Source organism: Styela clava, chromosome 3 (assembly GCF_964204865.1).
Source record: "Styela clava chromosome 3, kaStyClav1.hap1.2, whole genome shotgun sequence".
Taxonomy (NCBI): Eukaryota; Metazoa; Chordata; class Ascidiacea; order Stolidobranchia; family Styelidae; genus Styela; species Styela clava.
Genome location: NC_135252.1, coordinates 23,988,299 through 24,010,041, shown reverse-complemented (window position 1 = coordinate 24,010,041; position 21,743 = coordinate 23,988,299). Strand labels below are relative to the sequence as shown.

Sequence of the window (21,743 nt, the reverse complement as noted above, 5' to 3'; positions counted from 1 at the left end):
TTACTTTTGCGTTTGATTTCGCGTATTCAGGACATCCGCGGCTGGATTTGATTAATTTACTATTATTTTTTTTGCCAACTGCCGCTACCTCCTATATTCAGTCTTATGATGATAAAGTTTGTTTGCATATTTTATAAAGCTTAGGTACCGTGCAGTCAGACAGTAGTAGGATATCATATTTGCCCCTCCACAATCTGACATTTCTGTTTACAGGTTTAGTCATATCGGATCGGGACACTCAGACATTACAGCATTAGGATAAGTTATGCTATTGCCACACATTTCTCTCTTTATATTGTTCTATAAACAAATCATCCCAATCTTAGGTGATTCATTTTTATGACCTGTTACATTTGTTATGCCTGTATGCTGAAGACGGATCTGTATTGGACTTGGAAACAGAATAGACTACTGGACTACAAGAAACAGTTTAGAAAGTGAGCTAATACAGTAATAAATCCAGTATGCACACTTTAGGATCGAGAGACATTGTCTCGTTTTCAAAGAATCCCATTTTGCCAATGAACTCCTTCCAGCCTTCCTTTTTGGGGACATCTGGACATTGTTGACCCTCAATACAGCAATATCGGCAAAAATACAGTAAAATGAAGTTAGGCAATAGACTACAAAGAAGCGTGATCCAAACACGTCATCATCGAATTCGATTTATCGAAGGAAAAAATTTTTTACCGTGGCATTCGAGAGTTTTTATAAAAAAATGGCAATTTTGATCACATGATGGCCGCGATTAATTTAGATTATTATCGCGACAAGCATGGTGCGATATGACGCATCTGGCGTTGTGCCAGACAACTCTCGTTTGTGAGACACAGGAGTGTTTGGGACATTTCTAGAATTTGAAAAGTATGCCCTACTGCTGTACTGAAATCCAATGGTGATGTTTTTAGATTGCCCTTGCTTTTAGTTTATTGCACAGTGCCAATTTGTCGCTTTAAGCTGATTATGGACATCCAGACTGGGAGTCGCAGTTCTTACCACTTCTTGACAGCTCCTGCCACGAACGAACCGCGACGACTCTTGCCATGGTTTATGGCGCTATCACAGTATTATCGGTATATTCACAAAGTCATGTACCAGATTTACGTTTATCATGCGAAAATATATCTACTTAAACCTGAAACCTAAACCCCAAATACATCTAAACTGTATCTATAAAAAATGTTCCAACTTACGCAATATAAGTCACCATCAGGGCAGCCTTGTCCTAACCATTCAGGTGTATATAACTAACGGCCGACCTGCCGTGGTTTTCAATTTGCAGCCGCGGTAACGGCAGCTCGCCATTGGTTTGTGGCAGTTGGTCGCCGTGAGTTTGGCCATAGTGGCCGTGGTTTGGAAATACCGCTATGGTTTGCGGCAGCTCCAGACGCCGAGAAATGCTTAAAACTGCACTTGAAGACTGGAGGGGCTTGCACTCACTGTTATATTTATTGCCTTTTAATGTGGAGCTATCCTTAGAATGTTCATTTTCTTCAAGTCAGGGCCGTGAAGTCTGATGTACTCGAGACTGAGCAGACTTCCTAATTTCTCAAATTTGAAAGTCCAAGTCTCTATTACCGACTTTCAATGTAGATGGAAAATGGCTGCATTTCCAACAGAAAACTAAGAACAAAGTTTGCCAAGCGCTCTGTGCAGTTTTTGTCTTCAAATCTCAATTTTCTAGGATTTCGGAGTTGATTTCAAATTTTTTACAGGCTGTCAAATCTTTTCTTAACCCACTGTCTGGCAGTACGGCACACTATACAGATTGAGCGACATTGTCTTGTTTCAGAGAAACCCATTTTACCGGTGATCAGACACCCCTCCCCTTTGGGAGACGTCTGGACATTGTTGTCCCTCAATATCGGTGAAAATACAGTATAACGAAGTTGCGCAAAATACTACAAAGAAGCGCAATCTAAATACGTCATCATTGAAGTCCTCGGGAAAAAATAATCCGATTTAACGAAGGAAATTTTTCTTTCATGGCATTTGAGAGATTTTAGAAAAAAACGGCAATTTTGGTCATGTGATGGCCACATTAATTTAGCTATGGCGCGATATGATGCATCTACCTTTGTGCCAGACGCTCCTTGTTTGTGAGACACATAGAGTGTTTGTTTTATCGAACCAAATGAAGGGAAATTCTCGGAATTTGGATAGTGTGTCGTACTGTCTGGAAGTAAATTTCCAGACACCATAATCCTGATACAAATATTCTATTCGCTTTGGATATCTCAGTAGGGCACAGTTTGCAGATTCCAAAATGTCCCAACGTTTGGTTCAATAAAACACTCAATATGTCTCTGAAACATCTGGCATGCAGCAGGTGCATTAGTTCGCACCATGCTTGTCTCAATAATAATCTTAAGTAATCGCAACGAGTGCAGACGCCAAGTGACCTAAATTGCGTTTACTCTCACATAAAGGAGGGAGGTTGCACTCGCTGTTATAATTGATGTCTTTTAATATAGAATCGGAGAATCATGCTATACTGTATATTGACCAGTTTTCTGATCACAAATTTATATTTCTTCTTTAGAAATTAGATATTTTGCTTAGTTAATTTGGCAATTACGGTAGAATTTGTTTGGGAAAACATAAAATATGGCACAGCAACAAGCAGACAGCGACATCCCTCGTTTCAAATTGGTACTTGTTGGTGATGGAGGTGTAGGTAAGTCATATAGGTAGATAAAAAAAAAGTTTCTTACATTTTGAATATTTTTAGGCTGACTATTATTCCCTGAAAAATAGAACTCGCGCAAATGCAGTTTTAGGGGACCGGTCGCTTCAGCTGCTGTGGAGGCTGTCGTGTTTGCGCAGATATCAAATACATTTCAAAGTTGAAAGATCAGGAAAAAATGATTTTTGACTGTTACGGATTTCATGGGAGAAGTTAAGTTCCTTATATTCTTCAAGGCTCAGAATGTCTTGGCATGAACAATTGAAAAGCTTTTCATGATGCTCTTTCATGTCTATTGCTATGAACACGGCCCTCTACAGGCAGGGAGCCACTGATATCTACTACAGGGACAGTGACTCCTCTACAGCCCATGGGCCGGGGCCACGGCCCATCTAATTGGGCCACGTGGGCCGTGGCCCATCAAGCTATGGGCCGCGGCATCATCAGTATATATCAATTGTCTTAACAAAATAGTCCAGTAGTATGTGTACCAGGTTAAGGTTGGGACAAATTTTCGTTCAAGTTTTTCACATTATAGTTCTATTTTGAGTTCGGGGACTGTCTGTGTTAGCCAAGTGAATAGTCCTTTTACACAACTTATTCGATGGGCTGGGCCCCGGCCCATTGGCCATAGAGGAGTCACCACTTCCCCTCGATATCTGAGGATATGTGGAAAGATTGGAATCTTTCTTGATTTTAGGAATAGTCTTTATTTGGAAAATCATTGTCTAAGTGAGGAAGCTTACAGCCAAACCAAAAAAATAACAATGGAATTGTTGAATATGAACTACCGGTAATTTAATGACCTGGCCCGAGTGCAGTGATACGTTTGTCAACAATGCGCGAGGCTTGATGCAGTGATTGTATATTTTTTTAATGGGAATGAAGCATTTCGTTATTAATATATGTTAAATTATTTGTAATTTTACTCAACGAAAGTAGAGGCAAACTTAAAAATTTCAATGCAAACAAAACAACTCGGGCTTGATTTTTAACGTGTAAATACGGTAGAAAACGTATATGGATTGGACGCCGGGTAATTCAGCAGTAAAGCGAAACTAAAGAAAGCAAAAAGTACATTTTTACTATAGCGGAATATTTATTCACAGCGATCGGGCCTCTCGCTTTGTTGATGTCATATCTTCAGCCTCATGGGCCGAAACGTGTGTATGCCACATTCCACATAGAATACAGTCAATATTCGGTACTCCCGTTCCCGTAGTATGGGAACCAAGATGGCGGACACCGGAATGTAGTATGTGTACCAGGTTAGGGTTAGGCCATAATTTCAGGTACAAATACTACGGAACTTCCCAAACTCGTAATAAAACTAAAATTGGAAAAGAATTATGGCCTAACCCTAACCTGGTACACATACTACGTTCCGGTGTCTGCCATCTTGGTGCACATACTACAGGAGCGCCCAAGATTCAAAAATATTATTTTAAAATGTGTTCTGTGTGTATTAGGTTTTATTTGTTTTGCCTTCTTTGGTAATGGGTGTTTTATTTGTTTTGCCTTCTTTGGTAATGGGTAGGGGTTCAATTTCCCACTATAAATTGCAATTTTTTTTATTGTTGTGAATTTCCATATGTTAAATAATTTATTGAAAAAATTTTTTTTAGGCAAGACAACGTTCGTCAAGCGACATCTTACTGGAGAGTTTGAAAAGAAATATGTGGCAACCCTCGGAGTAGAAGTCCATCCGTTAAGTTTTCATACAAATCGTGGAAAAATTATTTTTGATGTCTGGGACACAGCTGGACAAGAAAAATTTGGAGGCTTGAGAGACGGATATTATATTAGAGTAAGTTAAAGTTTCTGAACCCGAGAAAAATTTCTTCCCGCGGGGGGTCGGTTTTGAAGTTTTTGGGAAGGGAATTTTACTTTGTACTTGCGTGTTGACTTAGGGATGCATGCCACTTTTGGATTTATGGATCGATTCGAATCGCATCTTTTGCGAATCAGATTTACGCGACTTGGTAACAGAGAGCGATTTACCGAAAAATAAAAAGATTGAATGTTTGTTTATCTTTGTTTTCGGCGGCATTTAAATTTGCCGAATGCGTTTATGCGGCACTCCAAATAACACCAATTGAGCAAACATAGGCGTGCAATAAGAAAAAAAAAAGCTTAATGGAATCAGATTCGATTCGATTCGAAAAAAAGTGTATCCAGAACTGGCAACCCTACGTGTGGTATCATTTATATTTATACTTAACATGAAACTCAAAAAAAAAGTTACTTTTTGTAAGTGGTCAGCTCATACGCGCATAACTCTGATCGCACTCAATCAAACGAAATGACATTAACCTAATCCAATTCGAACCATGCTTGAACTTGATCACTTGTGTGATTTGTAGGGTCGGCTTATATGCATATTTTTAGAAATTGACCATTTCGGGGCCGTTTTTAGGGGTTTTATATAGTATTTAGTATTATTGTAATGAATATGAATATGCATACATTAACTTATATTTCGTTAACAAAAGCCAGAGTTTGAGTTGCACGCATTGCAAACCAAACGTAAATCAAGAATAAGAAATGCAAATTTTTATGCAAAGTGGGAAAAGACTTGGGAGCTTAAAAGTTGGCCCAGAGAGAAACGGGTCAATAAAGGTGTAGATGGAGTTATTTAAACTATTTCTGGCATTTTTTTTGGGGGGGGGGCTGATTTGATTTGTCTGGGATTGTTGAGTCAGGAGATGAGTTGGGCGCATTCTGGCTGGAGTAGTATTTTCAAACTTTTCAAACCCAGAGTTGTGCGTTAAAATTCTGAATTCTCGGAGTATGTGTCGGGATTTCAGACATTTGATAGTGATGAATTCAAAATAAAATGGATCTTTTAAAGCGTCTTATACTCTTAATTAACAGTTTATCAAAGAAGGCTTGCACTCACAAAATATTTTGTTATCAAGCCTATGTCAAAATTGTGAGGTTTTCCAATGCAAGGAACCCAGGATGGCAAATACTATTAGGGAGAATAAAATTGAATTGAATAAAACGGAATGTCAGTTTTCAGGGGGTATTTAATGGTTTTGGCCTGTTTTTATGAGTTTTTTTCAAGTTTGGGATGGTTTTTGCATGTTTAACGAATTTTTTGTTTAAAAGTCTTTTTACAGTTCATAACTTTATTTTCTCGATTGACAGGGTCAATGTGCGATTATTATGTTTGACGTGACGTCCCGTATTACGTACAAGAACGTACCTAACTGGCATCGCGATCTGGTTCGAGTTTGTGAGAATATTCCCATCGTGATGGTTGGAAATAAGGTAGGCCACTTGATTTTTATTACTGCACTGCTTTGATCGGGTTTTTATCCATACCCAGGGCACATTAGGCTATAAGGTGCAACGGTTTTTGATGCAATATCGCTGTTGGTATTTTAGTGTAGGTAATAAAGCATGGAGTTCTACCTGAATGATACATTAGGCAAATTTTTGGAAAGAAAAGTACGCCTAAGGATTTGAAATTCGCCTAGTGCCCCATTATGCCAATATTTTTTTGGGTACTCCCGCCGAAGTATGTGAACCAAGATGGCGGACACTGGAACGTAGTACGTGTACCAGGTTAGGTCATAATTTTATTCCAATTTTCCTATTTTAGTTCTAATACATTTTAATGGTGTCAAGACAAAAATACGGATGTTGAAATTTGAAAAAAAACTCGTTTAAAAAATTAAAAAGAAGTAATAGGTGCCTTCAAGCTAATATCTAATCATAGTTTGAACTTGATGATGAAGTAAGCCGTAGCTGACCTGATGTTACATGAACTACCTCAAGACAGTGAGGTGTCGAGCAATCCTCTCGCATGTAATTCTCTCTCACAGGTTTTGTAGTGCCGAATCCATGCAGGGTAATCAGAGGTGCGAGCGTATTTCTAACTCTCAGCACTAGATTACCGCCGAGCTGATCTTTTTCCATTTATTTTTACTCAGGTCGACATTAAAGATCGCAAAGTGAAAGCAAAGGCAATCGTTTTCCATCGAAAAAAGAATTTGCAGTACTATGATGTTTCGGCCAAGTCCAATTACAATTTTGAAAAACCGTTTCTTTGGTTGGCACGAAAATTATGCGGAGACGCCAACCTCGAATTTGCGGAAATGCCTGCTCTGCAACCACCAGAGGTCAGCGTAGATCAAGAAATGATTAAAAAATGGGACGCGGAACTTGCTCAGGCTGCCAATGCACCTTTACCAGAGGAAGAGGATGATTAATTTAAAAAAATCCCCCTCCCACCTTTTGAAAAAAAATATACTCAATCTTATGTATGGTCGAAGTGTTGCCACTCTCAGCCTTTCTTTGATGGCAATAAACTCGGCAGAATTTTATGGTCATTACTCCCACCGGAAATACTCTCTTGTGCCTCTTTGTGTATAGTCTCGGCAGTATTTTGTGTTATTTCACCCCACTGGAAAAAATACTCTCTACTGCCTGCTTGTGTATAGTTTCGGTAGCATTTTGTGTTCTTCCGCCCCACTGGTGAAAAATCTCTCTACTGCCTCCTTGTTTATAGTTTCGGCAGCATTTTGTGTTCTTTGCCCCCACTGAAAGAACTCTCTACTGCCTTCTTATGTTTGGTCTCTGCAAAATTTTGTGTTCTCCCACTGGGAAAAAACCCTCTACTGCCCTCCTATGTTTCTCTCCCACTAGAAAAACTCTCTATCACCCCTCGTGTTTAGTTTCTTTTTGCATCTCCACTGCCCTCTAGCATATAATCTCCCTTTTTTATTAGCCCATGCTAGCTCATCTTGTTTTCATGAAAGATAGCGAAATTTTGTTGTTTTACTAGTTTCACATTGCTATAGCAGTACTACTGGGTAGTTTTTTAAGGAATTTGGGTTTCTATCGGCTACTTAATAGTTCTCACTAGTCTAGCGTCTCTAACTTTGCTCTGTTTTGGAGATTTAAAAATGTAAATTAAATCCAGATTGAATGATTTTTCTAATTTTTAGAAAAATATGTTGAATTATTGCTAAATTTAATATTTTTTGGGGATTTGGAATTACATCGATTCTCTGAAAGTCTGGTGTCGCCTCTCAGTGTGCTACAATCAGTGTAAATTTTTTTGACCCAATAGAGTAGGATATTTCCAGTCTGTGAGAAATTTAATTCCAGCTGCTATACTAATCATCCGTAGGAAATTAAATATTCTATTTTCTTTTGAAACATTGCCAACTGAACCATTTGCACCATACCAGGTCTGTGCTGTTTTGGGATATTTGAAAAATTGGAAAAACTTAGTTTGCAACTAAAAGTTGTGTGTGCGTTATTTCAATCTCTATACTAATTAGGCCCTTTCAAGTAGACAATTTAAACATTGACTGCAATATATTGTTTGCCCCTCTGTATCAGGGGTGTGCACACTGCGGCCCGAAAAAAAAAATTGTGCGGCCCGCGATGAAAAAACAGTTTTTGAATTGTATGCTCGCGTAACGAGTATTAAGTTCGGATAATCCGGTATATTCTGCTAGCAAAATGGAAGATTTATATTACAAAAATGTGTTCCTCACTGAAGTGGTTTAAATTTAAATAACAGTTTCTCAAAATAACAGACGCCCATGCGTTTTAACTCACCATTTTTGCAAGAAAGCCTAATAGTGCCGTAAGAACATTAGTAAAAATAAGCAATTTTTGTGCTTGCAACTTCTAAAAGGTGCGGCCCACGGCTTCACCCGGTTACTTGTATTTGGCCCGCTCATGAAAAAGGTTGCACACCCCTGCTCTGCATCAGAGCTACTCAACTATTTTTACCGAAGATCCGCATACAAAACTTGAAAAATATTTGGGTCCGGTCTTTTCAGAAATTATATTTGGGCATCCTTGAACATGCACTTTCTCGGCCGACTTATGATAATTAGCTAATCAAGATCGTTTTTTATGGCGTTATAGTTCTTTTCGTATATTTTTAAATCTATAAAAGGGATATTATAAAAGGAAAATTCAAAAGTGGGAATGTTGATCCAAAATAAAGAATTAGTTGCGGTCCAAATCAAATACGCGGAAAGTCCGGATTGGGAACGCTAGTTGAGTAGCCCTGCTCTGCGTGTGCTGTTTCTGTAAACATCTAAAACCTAGTTTGTAACTCTCCTCTCTGATTACGGTAGGCCCTTCTACATAGACAATTAAAATATTGGCTGAAGTAAACAAACATTTGCTCTTTACTGGTTCTCTGTGTGCCTGGTGAGGTTTGTCTTTAAAGACAATTTAAAAGTTGGCAAAACTATCGTTTGCTGATGTTGTTTTGCAGGATTAAGATTTTGAAATGCCAGCTAAACTATGTCGATTGCTTCTTAGTGTTCGAGAATATAATCAATATTGTCTGTATTATTATAGATTTTCAGTTTTTTGCTACATTCGTTATTTTGAAACTTTTCATTCCTCTGTCTCGATATGTATGAAAACTCTGGTTTCTGATATATATTGGATAGTTATCTAGTGATACATTCGACATGCACTCTGCTCTTTATATAATTTAAATATAATTGAAACCAACATAATTGGTAATTGAATTAATGGGTTTCATTCATACTGGGACACCAATGTGCCATAATATGTATTACATTAATACTAAAGTCAAGAATATTAGAAATACCACACAAATATTCCCTGCCTCAAGACAATAAAATTTCTTGTTGGGTAACTCGGTATAGATAATTGTAACATTGGCCCAATTTATTTATATATCATGAAATGCCAGCTGTGTGAGTAAGACAGAAACAACCCTGGTACTGATCCCCACTATGAAGCCAAATTTTGTTTTTCGACGCTGAAATTTTTCAAACAAGTTCAACTATTTCAATTTCTTATGAAAACTTTGTTCAATTTATGTAGCCACATACGTTTATTTGGGCTGGAGAAAAATAAAATAAAAATTTTAGTTAATTCGCATCCTGTTGCCTCATCTGTGTGTTCAGGAGTGTAGGCTGTTTAAAATGCTGAGTACATAGGATAGGATTTACAAATTTTTCCAGGTGGAGAGGCTTAATCATGTGGTGAACCACTATCCGCTTACCGGTCCATGCCAGGTATGAAAGTTGTTTGTGAACCGAGGAGTCCATAACAGTCAATTGAAGTTTTAGACTGTTGGAGTTTGGGCAGAGAGGTGGATTCCTGTCTTATGCCTTGTATGAAATTACTAACGCACGATGCGCCACCACACTGCTGAGTTGATCAGGGCTACTCAACTGTTTTGACCGAAGTTCCGCATACAAAACTCTAAAATAATTTGGGTCCGGTCTTTCCAGAAATTATATTTCGGCATCCTTAAACGCGCACTTCCTCGGCCGAATAACGATTATTAGCTAATCAAGATTGTTTATTATGGTGTTATAGTTCTTTCCATATATATTTAAAAAGTCATTTTATAATAGGAAACTTGAAGAGTGGGGCTAACGATGCAAAATAAAGAATTACGTGCGGTCGAATCCAATACTCGAAGGGTCGTCTGTCAGTTGAGTAGCCCTGGAGTAGATTATGCACAGCCTTTACCAGTAGGTATTGCGCATCTTGCTAAGCCTCTGGCAGGAATACGACTGCCCTCTGATTACCTCTTGTGTTTGAATAATATATCAAGTCCATGCATCTGAAACAAATAACTGTCTAACTAAACCCATACCCAACATGCACTGGTAACCGGACAAAAGGCCAGGGATTCGTCGGCGCGGCGGTGTGGCTCAACGGGCTAAGCGTTAGGAATACGCTCGCCACCGCACCTCTAATTACAGAATTACTCTGCGTGGGTTCGCAGGTTCGAATCCCATGCAGGGATGGTTATGTGCGAGAGGATTGCTGGACTCCTCGCCGTCGTTGGGTGGTTCACGTAACCGCTGGTCGGTTACGGCTTCCTCCACCACCAAGTCCATGCTTCCGAAAACAAACAATACAGTAAAAACTAATCCCATACCCGACTTGGAATGGTAACCGGACGAGAGGCCGTGGTTCGCCATATGGATAAGCCGTCTTATCGGCTTTTCTCTCCCCCGGGATAAATATGTTAATCCTATATGATTAGTTTTATTGGCTGTCCTCCCCAAGGGATTCTCATACTGTCATACTAGAATAGTTGTAACACCTGGTACTAAAAGATTCAAATAAAATAGGTCATCTGTGGTGGGGTGATAACTGGATGATTGTAAATAACTAATCTCAATAAATCACAAAGATCACTACTGCAGCCTTCTGCACCATTTGAATGGCTAAGATGTTTCACCAACCTTCTGACTTCATAACCAGAGGTATGTGGAGCGGGCTAGGTTATAATTAGGGCTGGTAATTTCAAATGAGAATTTCGAATCACGGCCATATTGATTTTTTTGTCTACTGAAGGTCGAGTTGAATTCCTCAAATCTTTTTATTGAAGCGGTGGCGCGTCGGTGTGGCTCAACGGGCTAAGCGTTAGGAATACGCTCGCCACCGCACCTCTAATTACTCTGCGTGGGTTCGAATCCCATGCAGGGATGGTTATGTGCAAGAGGATTGCTGGACTCCTCGCCGTCGTTGGGTGGTTCACGTAATACGGCTTCCTCCACCACCAAGTCCATGCTTCCGAAAACAAACAATATAACTAATCCCATACCCGACTTGGAATGGTAACCGGACGAGAGGCCGTGGTTCACCATATGGATGAGCCGTCTTATCGGCTTTCCTCTGCCCCGGGATAAATATGTAAATCCTATCCTATCCTTCTATATACAATCTTGGCCTTTTTTTACTTCCTAGCGAGTTATTGATTAAACATGTTTCTTATTGTGCATGAACACTTGCAAACTGTGTGGGCGCTACATTGTACTCTTGGCAGCTTGGGGAGTATTTATGTGCCTGGAGAACTCATTATAATGAGAACCGAATTACAATATCTTCCCAAGTATTTGAGATCCGATTTTGAAAAAAATATTCGCCTATGAAATCATTAGATATTTAAGAAGGCATCACTAGTATTCTTACTTATATAACCTCTCCCTCCAGCTTCAATCGAGCAGAACGAAAGAAAAGAGGTCAGTAATATAATGACTGGAATTGAGCCATAAACATCAAATGAGACTTGTTAATTCAAATTCGTGACTAATCTTCGTAATCTTAGAGCTTCAGTCCTGCCCCCCAACAAGGAGGAATAGCCAAATTCGAATGTTTCACTATTTCGAATACCTTCTCAATTTAGGGCAAGTTCATGTGGGAACTTACATGAATCATCACATCTTCATGTTGATTACATCTCGAACGGCATAATTGTAAGAAGGCCATTGTTTTTTAAGTGTTGTTTCTTACCAGTTGAGATATCATGCATTTTGATTTACTTGTCTGACAGCTCAAAATCCCTAATTTTTAAATATGAATATTTTAAATTATTCCTAAATTCAAAAATGTACGGTATCTGAATGTACTATATAATGAATTTTAGGTGCTCCCGAAGTATGCGAACCAAGATGGCGGACATCGGAACGTAGAATGGGTAACAGGTTAGGGTTAGGCCATAATTTTTTTTCCAATTTTCCTTATTTCAGTCCTATTATCAGTTCGAAGACTAGCCAAGAGCCTCCCGTAGTATTTATCCTTAAAATTATGGCCTAACCCTAACCTAGTACACATATTACGTTCCGATGTCCGCCATCTTGGTTCGCATACTTCGGAAGCCCCGAATTTTGATTTGTTTTGGACACCCCTTCTCCAACTCTTGCAAAGAGGCAGCTTACTTCAGTTTCGCTATTGATTTGGTTTCTGCGGTACTAACTACTTATCCTTCTTCTATTATTTTGTGCCGGTGGATCCGTATGCATATATTGCAAAGATGCTGTAGCAAGAGTAAAGATAACTATCCTAAGTAATTCAAGAGTCTTGCTGCACACTAACACAAATATATTTCTGTAACGTTTCGTCTGACTAAGGTCAGACATACATAGTTCAACTTTGGTCATACGAAACGTTACAGAAATATATTTGTGTTAGTGTGCAGTGAGAATCCCGAATCACTTAGGTTACTTCAGTTTTGATTGAAATTTCTACCTTCTTTAGCAACCTCCAGATTCCTGTTTGGAGCAGAGAAGTGTGTTCAACACATATCACAATATCATTTTATTACACAATCAATCTTTGGCGTAATAAATGATTGTAAATGGTATTGGCTTCATTGCACAATGATTTGGTTTGAAAATTAGGATGAATAAAAGTAGAAGAAGAATAAACACATGAGCGTCGTTTGGACAGGGACACAAAAATGGAATATTGTCAGTCAATGATCAAGGGGGCGCATTTACAAACTTTGCCGTGGGCTCCATTTTACCTAGATACGCCACTGAACACATATCACAAGATCTTTTTGGTTTTGAAAGTTTAATCAGGGCTATGCTAAAAAGGGCTCCTGCGAAAAAAACGAAAGGTCTACGATGCGAGAACGAGCAGATATAAACCATGCATTATAAAAAATTATCATTGTTAGTTTCAATATTCTGGAATTTCTAAATAAATTTAAACTCAATGGATTTACTTTATTACTTATCGATCTTGATAAGTATTTGTCTGTCTGTTACATGCACGCGATATCTCACGAAAGCGAGGTTGAATCTGCTCCAAATTTTGCATGTATGTGCATTCATCATATCTCGGACCAGAAGCCTATTGATTTTGGATGAATTATGTCGTATAATTAGCCAGTTATTAATTAATTAGTGATGGGACACGCGGTGTCACTATAGAGTCATAAATCGAAACCGCAGTTTCGATCGATAAGGTTTCGGTCTCCAACCGATATTCTCATTTATATATCAGGATGTCCAGTTCTGGCTATACATGCGGGGTAGTAGCCAGGGGGGAGAAGTCTCCCCCATTTCAAATGTAAAAAAAAGTTTTTCTGTAACGCACATAGCAACTTTTCGTAGGTTGTTGGACCCTCAAAACTTTGAAAACCCAAATTTTCTGGCCGGATCACTACAGTCTAACTTGTCAATTAGATATTTCAGAACCCCCTTTGAGAATTCCTGCATATGTGCTACCTACAATCATCAGAAATAGGGTTCTGGGGTCAGAATTTGCAGGCTTACACATTGGTACACCAGTAATGGTAAAGAAAAGTCAAATCTTTGTCAAGTTTGCTAATAGTTCCTTCTAGTAAAATTGCTTGCATACAGTAAAGTTTTTGGGTACTCCTGAAGTATGCGCACTAACATGTCGCATAACCTGGACCCTAACCTGAGTTCAGGATGTGCGCCATCTTGGTGCGCATACTTCAGGAGGTCCAGTTTTTGGTAACAAAAGTTTGGACCTAGTGTCGAAGATCAAGATAATTCTCCAAGTTACACAGATGAAAGTCTTGACAGTTGCAGATTTCAACTACTTAATAATATTTGAAGAACAGGGGAAGGTTATAATAAAAATAAGTTTTTCAAAGCTAGCTGATGAGACGGCGCTCCAGAAGTATGTGTACCAATATGGAGGTAACTAATTTTGTTCGCCTACTCGACATCAAGTTGTGTAAAGAGACTGAAACTTATTCGCTTGGCCAACACTGACAGTCCCCGAACTCGTAATAGAACTAAAATAGGAAAAATCGGAATAATATTTTGGCCCAACCCTAACCTGGTAAAAATACTAATGGAGTACCAATAAGACAGCATCATGTCAATCATATAATGCCTTTCATCTTTGTACCCAATTATTCATATAATAAGCATGGACTTGCCTATGAGAACTTTCCTGGTTCCCAACCGGTGAGTAATCACCCACTTATGGGGAATTGCAAGCGGGGAATAAACAATATGTAAAACATTACACATAGTAGACACAATGAACGAATATTATTACACAACAAAATCTTGATAACACTAAGCAAAGAAAGATGGCCCATGCAAACTTTTTGTAAATGTATAAGGCGCAAACCCATTGGCAGTCTAGTGCAGGGGTGCACAACACGGGGCACGCGTGCCAAATTTGGCCAGCCATACGCTCAAACATGGCACGCGAACTGTTTTGTAAAAAAAAAAAATTATTCATGATATACATTAAAATATCACGTTTATATCAAAATCCGCAGTTTTTCAGGAAATCAAATTGTTTCAATAAATAGATATTCGTTATTATGTAATATTATTGAAATTTGTTTGTTTTACGGGAGGTAATGTCCAATACCAATGATTGTGCGCGGCACGCGACAAGATTATTTTGAAAAATTTGGCACATGTCCTCATTTGAGTTGTGCACCCCTGGTCTAGTGGATGATTCAGAAACAGGGGCTGGGATCCACTGTCTCAATGCATAACAGTCATGTAGAGCAGTGGTTCCGTCCTTTTTTCAAGAAATTCAAAGGAGCAATCAAGGATATCGCCGGATGAGAACAGAAGGAGCCTAAGTCACATTTTTGGAAAATTGACTTTTTTCAATAGTTTGGGGTTTTGAGCCATGCTCTACAAGGTGGTGGTCTTGAAATCCTGAATTTCTCAATAATAAAAATTTTAGCTGGACTTAGGCCTAAAATATTTAATAAGAACAGAATGGGCCTAAGTCCAGCTAAAATTTTTATTATTGAGAAATTCAGGATTTCAAGACCACCGCCTTGTAGAGCATGGCTCAAAACCCCAAAATATGGAAAAAAGATAGTCCCAAGTTTCAATATGATGGGCATGAACATCAGAAATGAAATGTCCGAAACTTACATCCCTAAAAATTTGTTCAGTGCAACTTAGGCCTAAGTCACCTTGTTTTACCTTGCATCCAATACAAAAAATTTCAGAAGTTGTAGAGAACAGAATGGGCCAAAGTTTCATATGGGAGTAAAAAAGCAGGAAGGAATTGAAGCTGAAGTGCCAAAAAATATTGATTACAAAGATATTCTCATCCACATTAAAATAACCAGAGCTCAGGACTTTACTACGGTAAGTGTGAATATCTAGAAATTCAAAAATAAAAAAATTCCAAATTGTTTTTTGCTTAGGCCTGTTCTGTTCTCATCCGGCGATATGCTCAAATACTAGGCGGTATGTAAAGCTTATGTCTTAAATCGTCACAAAATTAACTGACTGACTAATAACAGCAGATGCCAATTTTGTACGCTGTGATACTTTCCACTCATACACAATTACTATTGAGCAACACTTCAATACAAATATAAAATAAACAAGAAAATTAACAAGAAAATGAAACCAGTACGTTCAGTTTTTAGTTAAAAAAACAAGCGACCTAAGAAAATTTTCAAGCAACCAAATTTTGGATCGCCACCCATAGGTCGGGAAACACTGATGTAGAGCAAATAAAAAAGTCACATTTGCTACAAAATTGCAACAATTCGAACACATCACTAAATAATATGATTGAATATAATAATAATGATTTAAGCTTCAAGGTTTTTCCAAAGAATGGAAATCAATGAAGCATAAATTGCCAGAATATTGAACTAAAGGAAATGCGGGAAATGTAGATGCTATGCTGCATCATGGCTCATCGCAGGGTGAGATTGGGTTAAACTATATAACCTGCTAGAATGATTAGACAAGACCGCATTTTTCAAAGCAAAATATGCTTTCCAAAGCGAAATATGCCTCAAGTAGGGCTGGTCATTTACGAACACCTGATGATATCAGAATTGAATCAAATATTTTGTTCTGTAATTTTGCTCATAAAACCCATCACTGGACAGTTTACTTGGTTATCACACACAATGAGAAACATTTATCATTGATAATTCACTAGGAAGAAAAGAATCATATGTCATAATTGCATTTTAAAAATATAGCTTCAATAAAAAAATTGAAGAATTCAACCTTTGGTAAGAAAAAAAATAAGATGGCGGCAATTCGAAATTTTCGTCTGATTTGAATAATTTGCTATTCAATTCGGGCAAAGACGAAAATCCTTTATCATAATTAAATCGTCTCATCAACTTTTCATCACTGAGATAAATATGAAAATAAAATCAATCAAGCAATTTGCAATCTAAAAAAAGTAATGTAAAATCACCTATAACACGATGACACTAAATCATAGGTGCCCAAAAAAATGAACCCCCCAATCGATATCCACATGACTCTAGGTACGACCCCCGCAAATAAACCTTTAGCGCCCCTCCGGTGGTAAATATCCTTTAAAACTGGAAATATGCGTCCTGCTGCAGCGTGATCCCGCTTCTCAGCAAGCATTATTGTAGTTTTAGCGACATCGAGTGGGGTGGTAACCGCAGCAGCAAATCCTCCCGAGAAAAAACCACACCATGCGCCCTCCCATGGCGAAACTGCTCTGCCTTTTCGTTTTGATAAAGAATGCTTTGCATATTCCCAGAGCGGAAATTGTATTAAAGAAAACGGTATTTCTCGTAAAACAGTACTCTTATATCCTCGAAAAAGTCCTTTAAACTTCTCATGTTTTAGCGTATTTCGTAAAATTGTCAAGCTTGACTTATTCGCCATTGTTTGTGAGCGTTGCTTGATGACTTCCACCGGTACTCGTACTGTGCATGCCACCACTTCAGCAACGCACGCCGATATCATGTATGAAACAGTTTCATGCTGTGACATAAACTTTGAACTCATAAGGCACCGTTTTGAAGTGTCATATGCCACAAAAAACATGGCAGCACCAGGTGCTGATCCTAATACCACAGGTCCGATTCCTTTATATATTCCGCTGAATCCTCCAGATTTTCGGAATCCTTGGCGACTTTGTAGTCTTGTTTTTATCGTATCGAGGGGGAACAATGATACGTCGACCGCGAATCCAGCGCAGGCTCCACTGATCAGTGATGGCACAAACCCAGAACTTTGCATGATTCTTCCTGTAAATGATGAACAATTAATTATTGATGCAAGAAGGTTATTTTACATAAAAATATTAATTTTAATCAGGGATATTTGGAAACATTCGAAGTTAATTATATCAGATATACAGTAGTAAATTTTTGAATAATTTAAAACATTTCTTTACAAAAATTGGGGATTTCGAGACATTAGCCACGTAGATCAAAACTTGATATCTCAATTGGTAAGAAACAATCCAGAAAAAAATGAGACCTCCTGAAGTATGCGCACCAAGATGGCGGACAAACTGAACTCAGGTTGTGTACCAGGTTAGGGTTGAGGTTGTGCGACATCTTGGTGCGCATACTTCAGAAGTACCAAAAATGACCTTTTTGGATGTGATCAACATGAAGATATCATGATTTAGGAAATTATCCACATGAACTTGACTCCATAATTAGCATAAACGGCGATAACTCGATTGATTAAAACAAATAAAATATTCGATACTTGAAACAGGGAAATAATAGGTTTTACTTTATCAGTGAGACCAGTGTTGGAAAGGTTGAAGCCATAGATTAAAGGACAACGCAAATCAAGGATTTCAAAACTTTTATTCTAATAATTTATTTTGATATCGGGCTCGGCAGTGTGGCTCACTGTGCTAAGTGTTAAGAATATGATCGCCACCTCACCTCTGGTTATCCTGCTTGGGTTCACAGGTTCGAATCCTAAGGAGTAAAATTATGTGAGGAAGGACCGCGGGTTGGTTACGGCTTCCTCGACCAACAAGTCCATGCATCTGAAACAAATGACTGGCTGACTAATCCAAAACACGACATGGCCTGGTAACGGGACGAGAGGCCATGACCCACCATATATGATTAAGCCGTCTTTTCGGCTTCCTTTCCCTGGTATAAAGATGTAAATTCTACCTCACTAGTCACTTACCCTGGATTAACTTTGACCCCTAGAAAACCTGAGATATACCCACCTTTTCTTTTTCCTTACAATCCCCAAAAATTGTTTTCATGCAATCAAACACAAAGCTTTTTTAACAGTTGTCATGGTTACTGCTAAATTCTAAAGAAAAAATTGGATATGAAAAGAAGAACAAAGTCAGAAAAAAATTATTAGGAACACATTATTCCGAACAAAAAACAACAAAAAAATTGCAATTATAAAGTGTGTTATTTGGGTCTGGTCTGTTTGGTATTATCCTAAAAATCATTTATGCATAACCTGCCAGAATTACGGCTGTCCCAACAATACAATATCAATGCTGTCATTCATGCATCATGGATAATATGTTAGAATAAAAATCAAATTGTACCGAGATCAAATTTAGAATATCTCAGCTTGTTTTTACTCTCCTAACAAAACTCAAAGATGCATGACTTGCCAGAAACATCTCCTTTCAACATAAAGTACCAAATGCTGTCAGTCACGCTAAACAGGAAAATGAACACAAAAAGGGAATGAAATGATATTTGAGTCACAAACAACAAAAATATGTAATATTCATTGTACACTTGAGTACCAGTCTGATACACAACCAAAAATCGTGGGTGTCGCTAATTCGGACAGAAGTGTGTGTCATCTTTTTCAACAACTTCAGACCTTCAGCTGGGCCACACAAAAAGGCGGAATGCGGCTGTTGTTTAGCGTTACAATAATGAAGGCACAAATTTAACGCAGCGACATGAGCAAAAAAACAATATGTATTTTACCCATGTGAGCGCTTTTTTAAACAAACTGTCGGATTTGGATTTTATGTATGATGGAGAAAAATCTTGAGTTTTGTCAAGGGCCAGACTAATTGATTTGTCGAGCCAGTTTATGGCCCGGAAGTCGCCCGATACACATCGCTGGTATAGGACTATGAGACAGCACAGACAAGGATGTAAAAAGCGAATCGAATACACAAAATACATATACGCTACATTGCCCATTGATATAACAGTGTATTGTTCTATTTTTTAAATGCTTGGTAGCAGAATCGCCAAAATCGGATAATCTATAGATAAGATGGACCTTTTCCAGATATCCCCCCCCTCATTAATTTTATTTTACCCCGCCACGTTTCAAAATACCTAACTAGTAATCATACAGTTTGGGTTAAAATTTTAATTTCCAGCGCAATTTGAATCCTAACGGGATAATGTAAATATTCAAATTTGAGTGGGGGGAGGGGGGGATAACTAAAAAAGGTCCAATGTTTTAACAAATCGAACGTATAAAAACTTAATTTAATGAACATAAAATGAATAGATGGCGACAGAGAGCTCAACATAGATTGTCGGTATATGAAAGTTGGACTCATAAGAGCCATATTGAATGGGAAATTGGTAACGTCATATCTAGCTAGGATCTCACCAGATATAAAAATGTAACAGTACTATCACAATAATGTACTTTTTGTAAAAAAAAGAAATAACAAAATATAGGCCCTCTCTACTTCAGTACCATTTCACCACTAAAAATCAATGAAGTGTAACTAGTCGGAATAAGGTCCTCCTTGTGTAAATGTGCCAATGCTGCCAGTTCAAATTGTCAATGATGCATGAATTGGTAGAATAATCTTATCCTTGTGTAAATGTGCTAATGCTGACAGGATACAATTTATCATTTGAGAGGTTAAAAAAATCAAAATGTCAATGATGCATGACCATACAGAATAATCTTATGCTCTTGTAAATGAGCTGATGATGCCAGGATGCACTTCAGTGCCCCTAGTTGGGCACTGCTGATTTAAGGTTCAAATAGCACATAAGTAGACCGAATCCGAGATAATAACTGATGGCAAATAAAAGATGACATAACATAGATAAGGCACAAAATAGGCAAAATCGCAACAGCATAGAAAAGGGGCGACCAAAAAATTATGGAGCCTTGCTCAGAAAATAGCATAGAAAAGAATAGTTGGGTCAAAGTAGAGGTTCCGTGCCGTTACCAAAGTTGATTGACCGCGGGCCAAAATAAGAAATGAAAGGATATTTGTGGGCCGAAGAGGAGATTGCCAGCAAGGGGCCGATAACGACGCACATATTCAAGATACCGGTATAACTGAAATGTTACAATTTTACATATGTGTGACAATGACATAACTAGAACGCGAAAAAGGAAAATTTAAAGTGTTAATGTATTCCTTTTAAGTTTGGCAGGATATATAAAAATCAACAGAGGCCGCAGTCTGGGAACCACTGCTTCCAACAATAGTGTAATCGAGCTTTTTTAACCGGCAGGCTAATAATTAGGAATAGGGTAACTCTGGTAAAATGAGTGGTCTCCCTGCAAATTATAGGAACTGACAATAATGCAACAAATACATCAAATAAAAATTAATTTGCAACAAAAATCATGTGAAATCTATAACAATTCTCATAGTCAAAATCCAAGAATTCCTGTGGTAATAATGAAAGTCAAAATAAGATACAGAATCTCAAAAGTTGCGACAAGCTTTCTTATTAACAGTCCACTAAAAAAGACTGTAAGACAGGATGTCCATAAAGTCCCTTCACAATTTCAATTTTGGGTGCTCCCGAAGTATGCAAACCAAGATGGCGGACATCGGAACGTAACAGGTTAGGGTTAGGCGATAATTTTTTTCCAATTTTCCTTATTTTAGTCCTATTATCAGTTCGAAGACTAGCCCAGAGCCTCCCGTAGTATTTATAGCTAAAATTATGGCCTAACCCTAACCTAGTACACATATTACATTCCGATGTCCGCCATCTTGGTTCGCATACTTCGGGAGCCCCCAATTTTGTTATGAATTCAGTTCTCAATATATCTTAACCAGGGTTGTGGTTTTTTACTTCATTTATTACATCTGTGAGGACCAAAACAATATATGGTATCAGTAAAATCTCTTTGCAATTTTAAAACTTCATGGACACTATATAAAGTTTTTGTCAGAATTCAAATTTTTGACAATCCGCAAAATTCTCCACAATTCAAGGTCATAGTTGAATATTTTTTTTCCGGCTTTACAGCCCCTGGTTGTAGGTCTCATATGTAGGAAAGAGTCCCAATTTCGAAAGAAATTGTCAGTTTCAATTAAAACTGAATCATTGGACTTTGAGGAATTAAACGAGCTGAAATTTAAATTGAAAAAAGTGTGTAGTTACAATTTAAAATAAAAAAACACCTTTGCAAAATTGTTACTGAAATGCAGTCCATGGATCTAAACTGAGATTTTCCTTTGATTTGGATTTTACTCAAAACAAAATCAATGATGCATGACTGGTCAGAATAATCTAACTTTCAAAAGATATTCTTGATGCTGCCAAGTCACGCTACATTGAATTACCTTTATAATGAAAAATCAGTGATGCATA

The 21,743-nt window shown here is 38.0% G+C and overlaps 2 protein-coding genes across 3 annotated transcripts; one reads left to right on the top strand and one right to left on the bottom strand.

Moving 5' to 3' along the window:
* Positions 1–2,542: 2,542 nt before the first annotated feature.
* On the top strand, positions 2,543–7,477 carry LOC120330931 (GTP-binding nuclear protein Ran-like). Its single transcript, XM_078110607.1, has 4 exons — positions 2,543–2,677; positions 4,312–4,493; positions 5,837–5,959; positions 6,625–7,477. The coding sequence occupies exons 1-4, from the start codon at positions 2,608–2,610 to the stop codon at positions 6,901–6,903; spliced, it is 654 nt and encodes a 217-aa protein (XP_077966733.1). The 5' UTR covers positions 2,543–2,607; the 3' UTR covers positions 6,904–7,477.
* Positions 7,478–12,713: 5,236 nt separating this feature from the next.
* On the bottom strand, positions 12,714–21,702 carry LOC120330985 (mitochondrial S-adenosylmethionine carrier protein-like). Of its 2 annotated transcripts, none has more exons than XM_078111358.1 (2): positions 18,355–21,702; positions 12,714–17,441 (listed from the first exon to the last, which is right to left on the bottom strand). In XM_078111358.1, exon 2 carries the CDS (start codon positions 17,431–17,433, stop codon positions 16,627–16,629), a length of 807 nt encoding a protein of 268 aa, XP_077967484.1. In that variant the 5' UTR covers positions 17,434–17,441; positions 18,355–21,702; the 3' UTR covers positions 12,714–16,626. The 2 variants fall into 2 exon arrangements, with proteins under 2 accessions (XP_077967484.1, XP_039253924.2); XM_039397990.2 differs by having other exon boundaries at positions 18,398–21,702.
* Between the last annotated feature and the right edge of the window lie 41 nt (positions 21,703–21,743).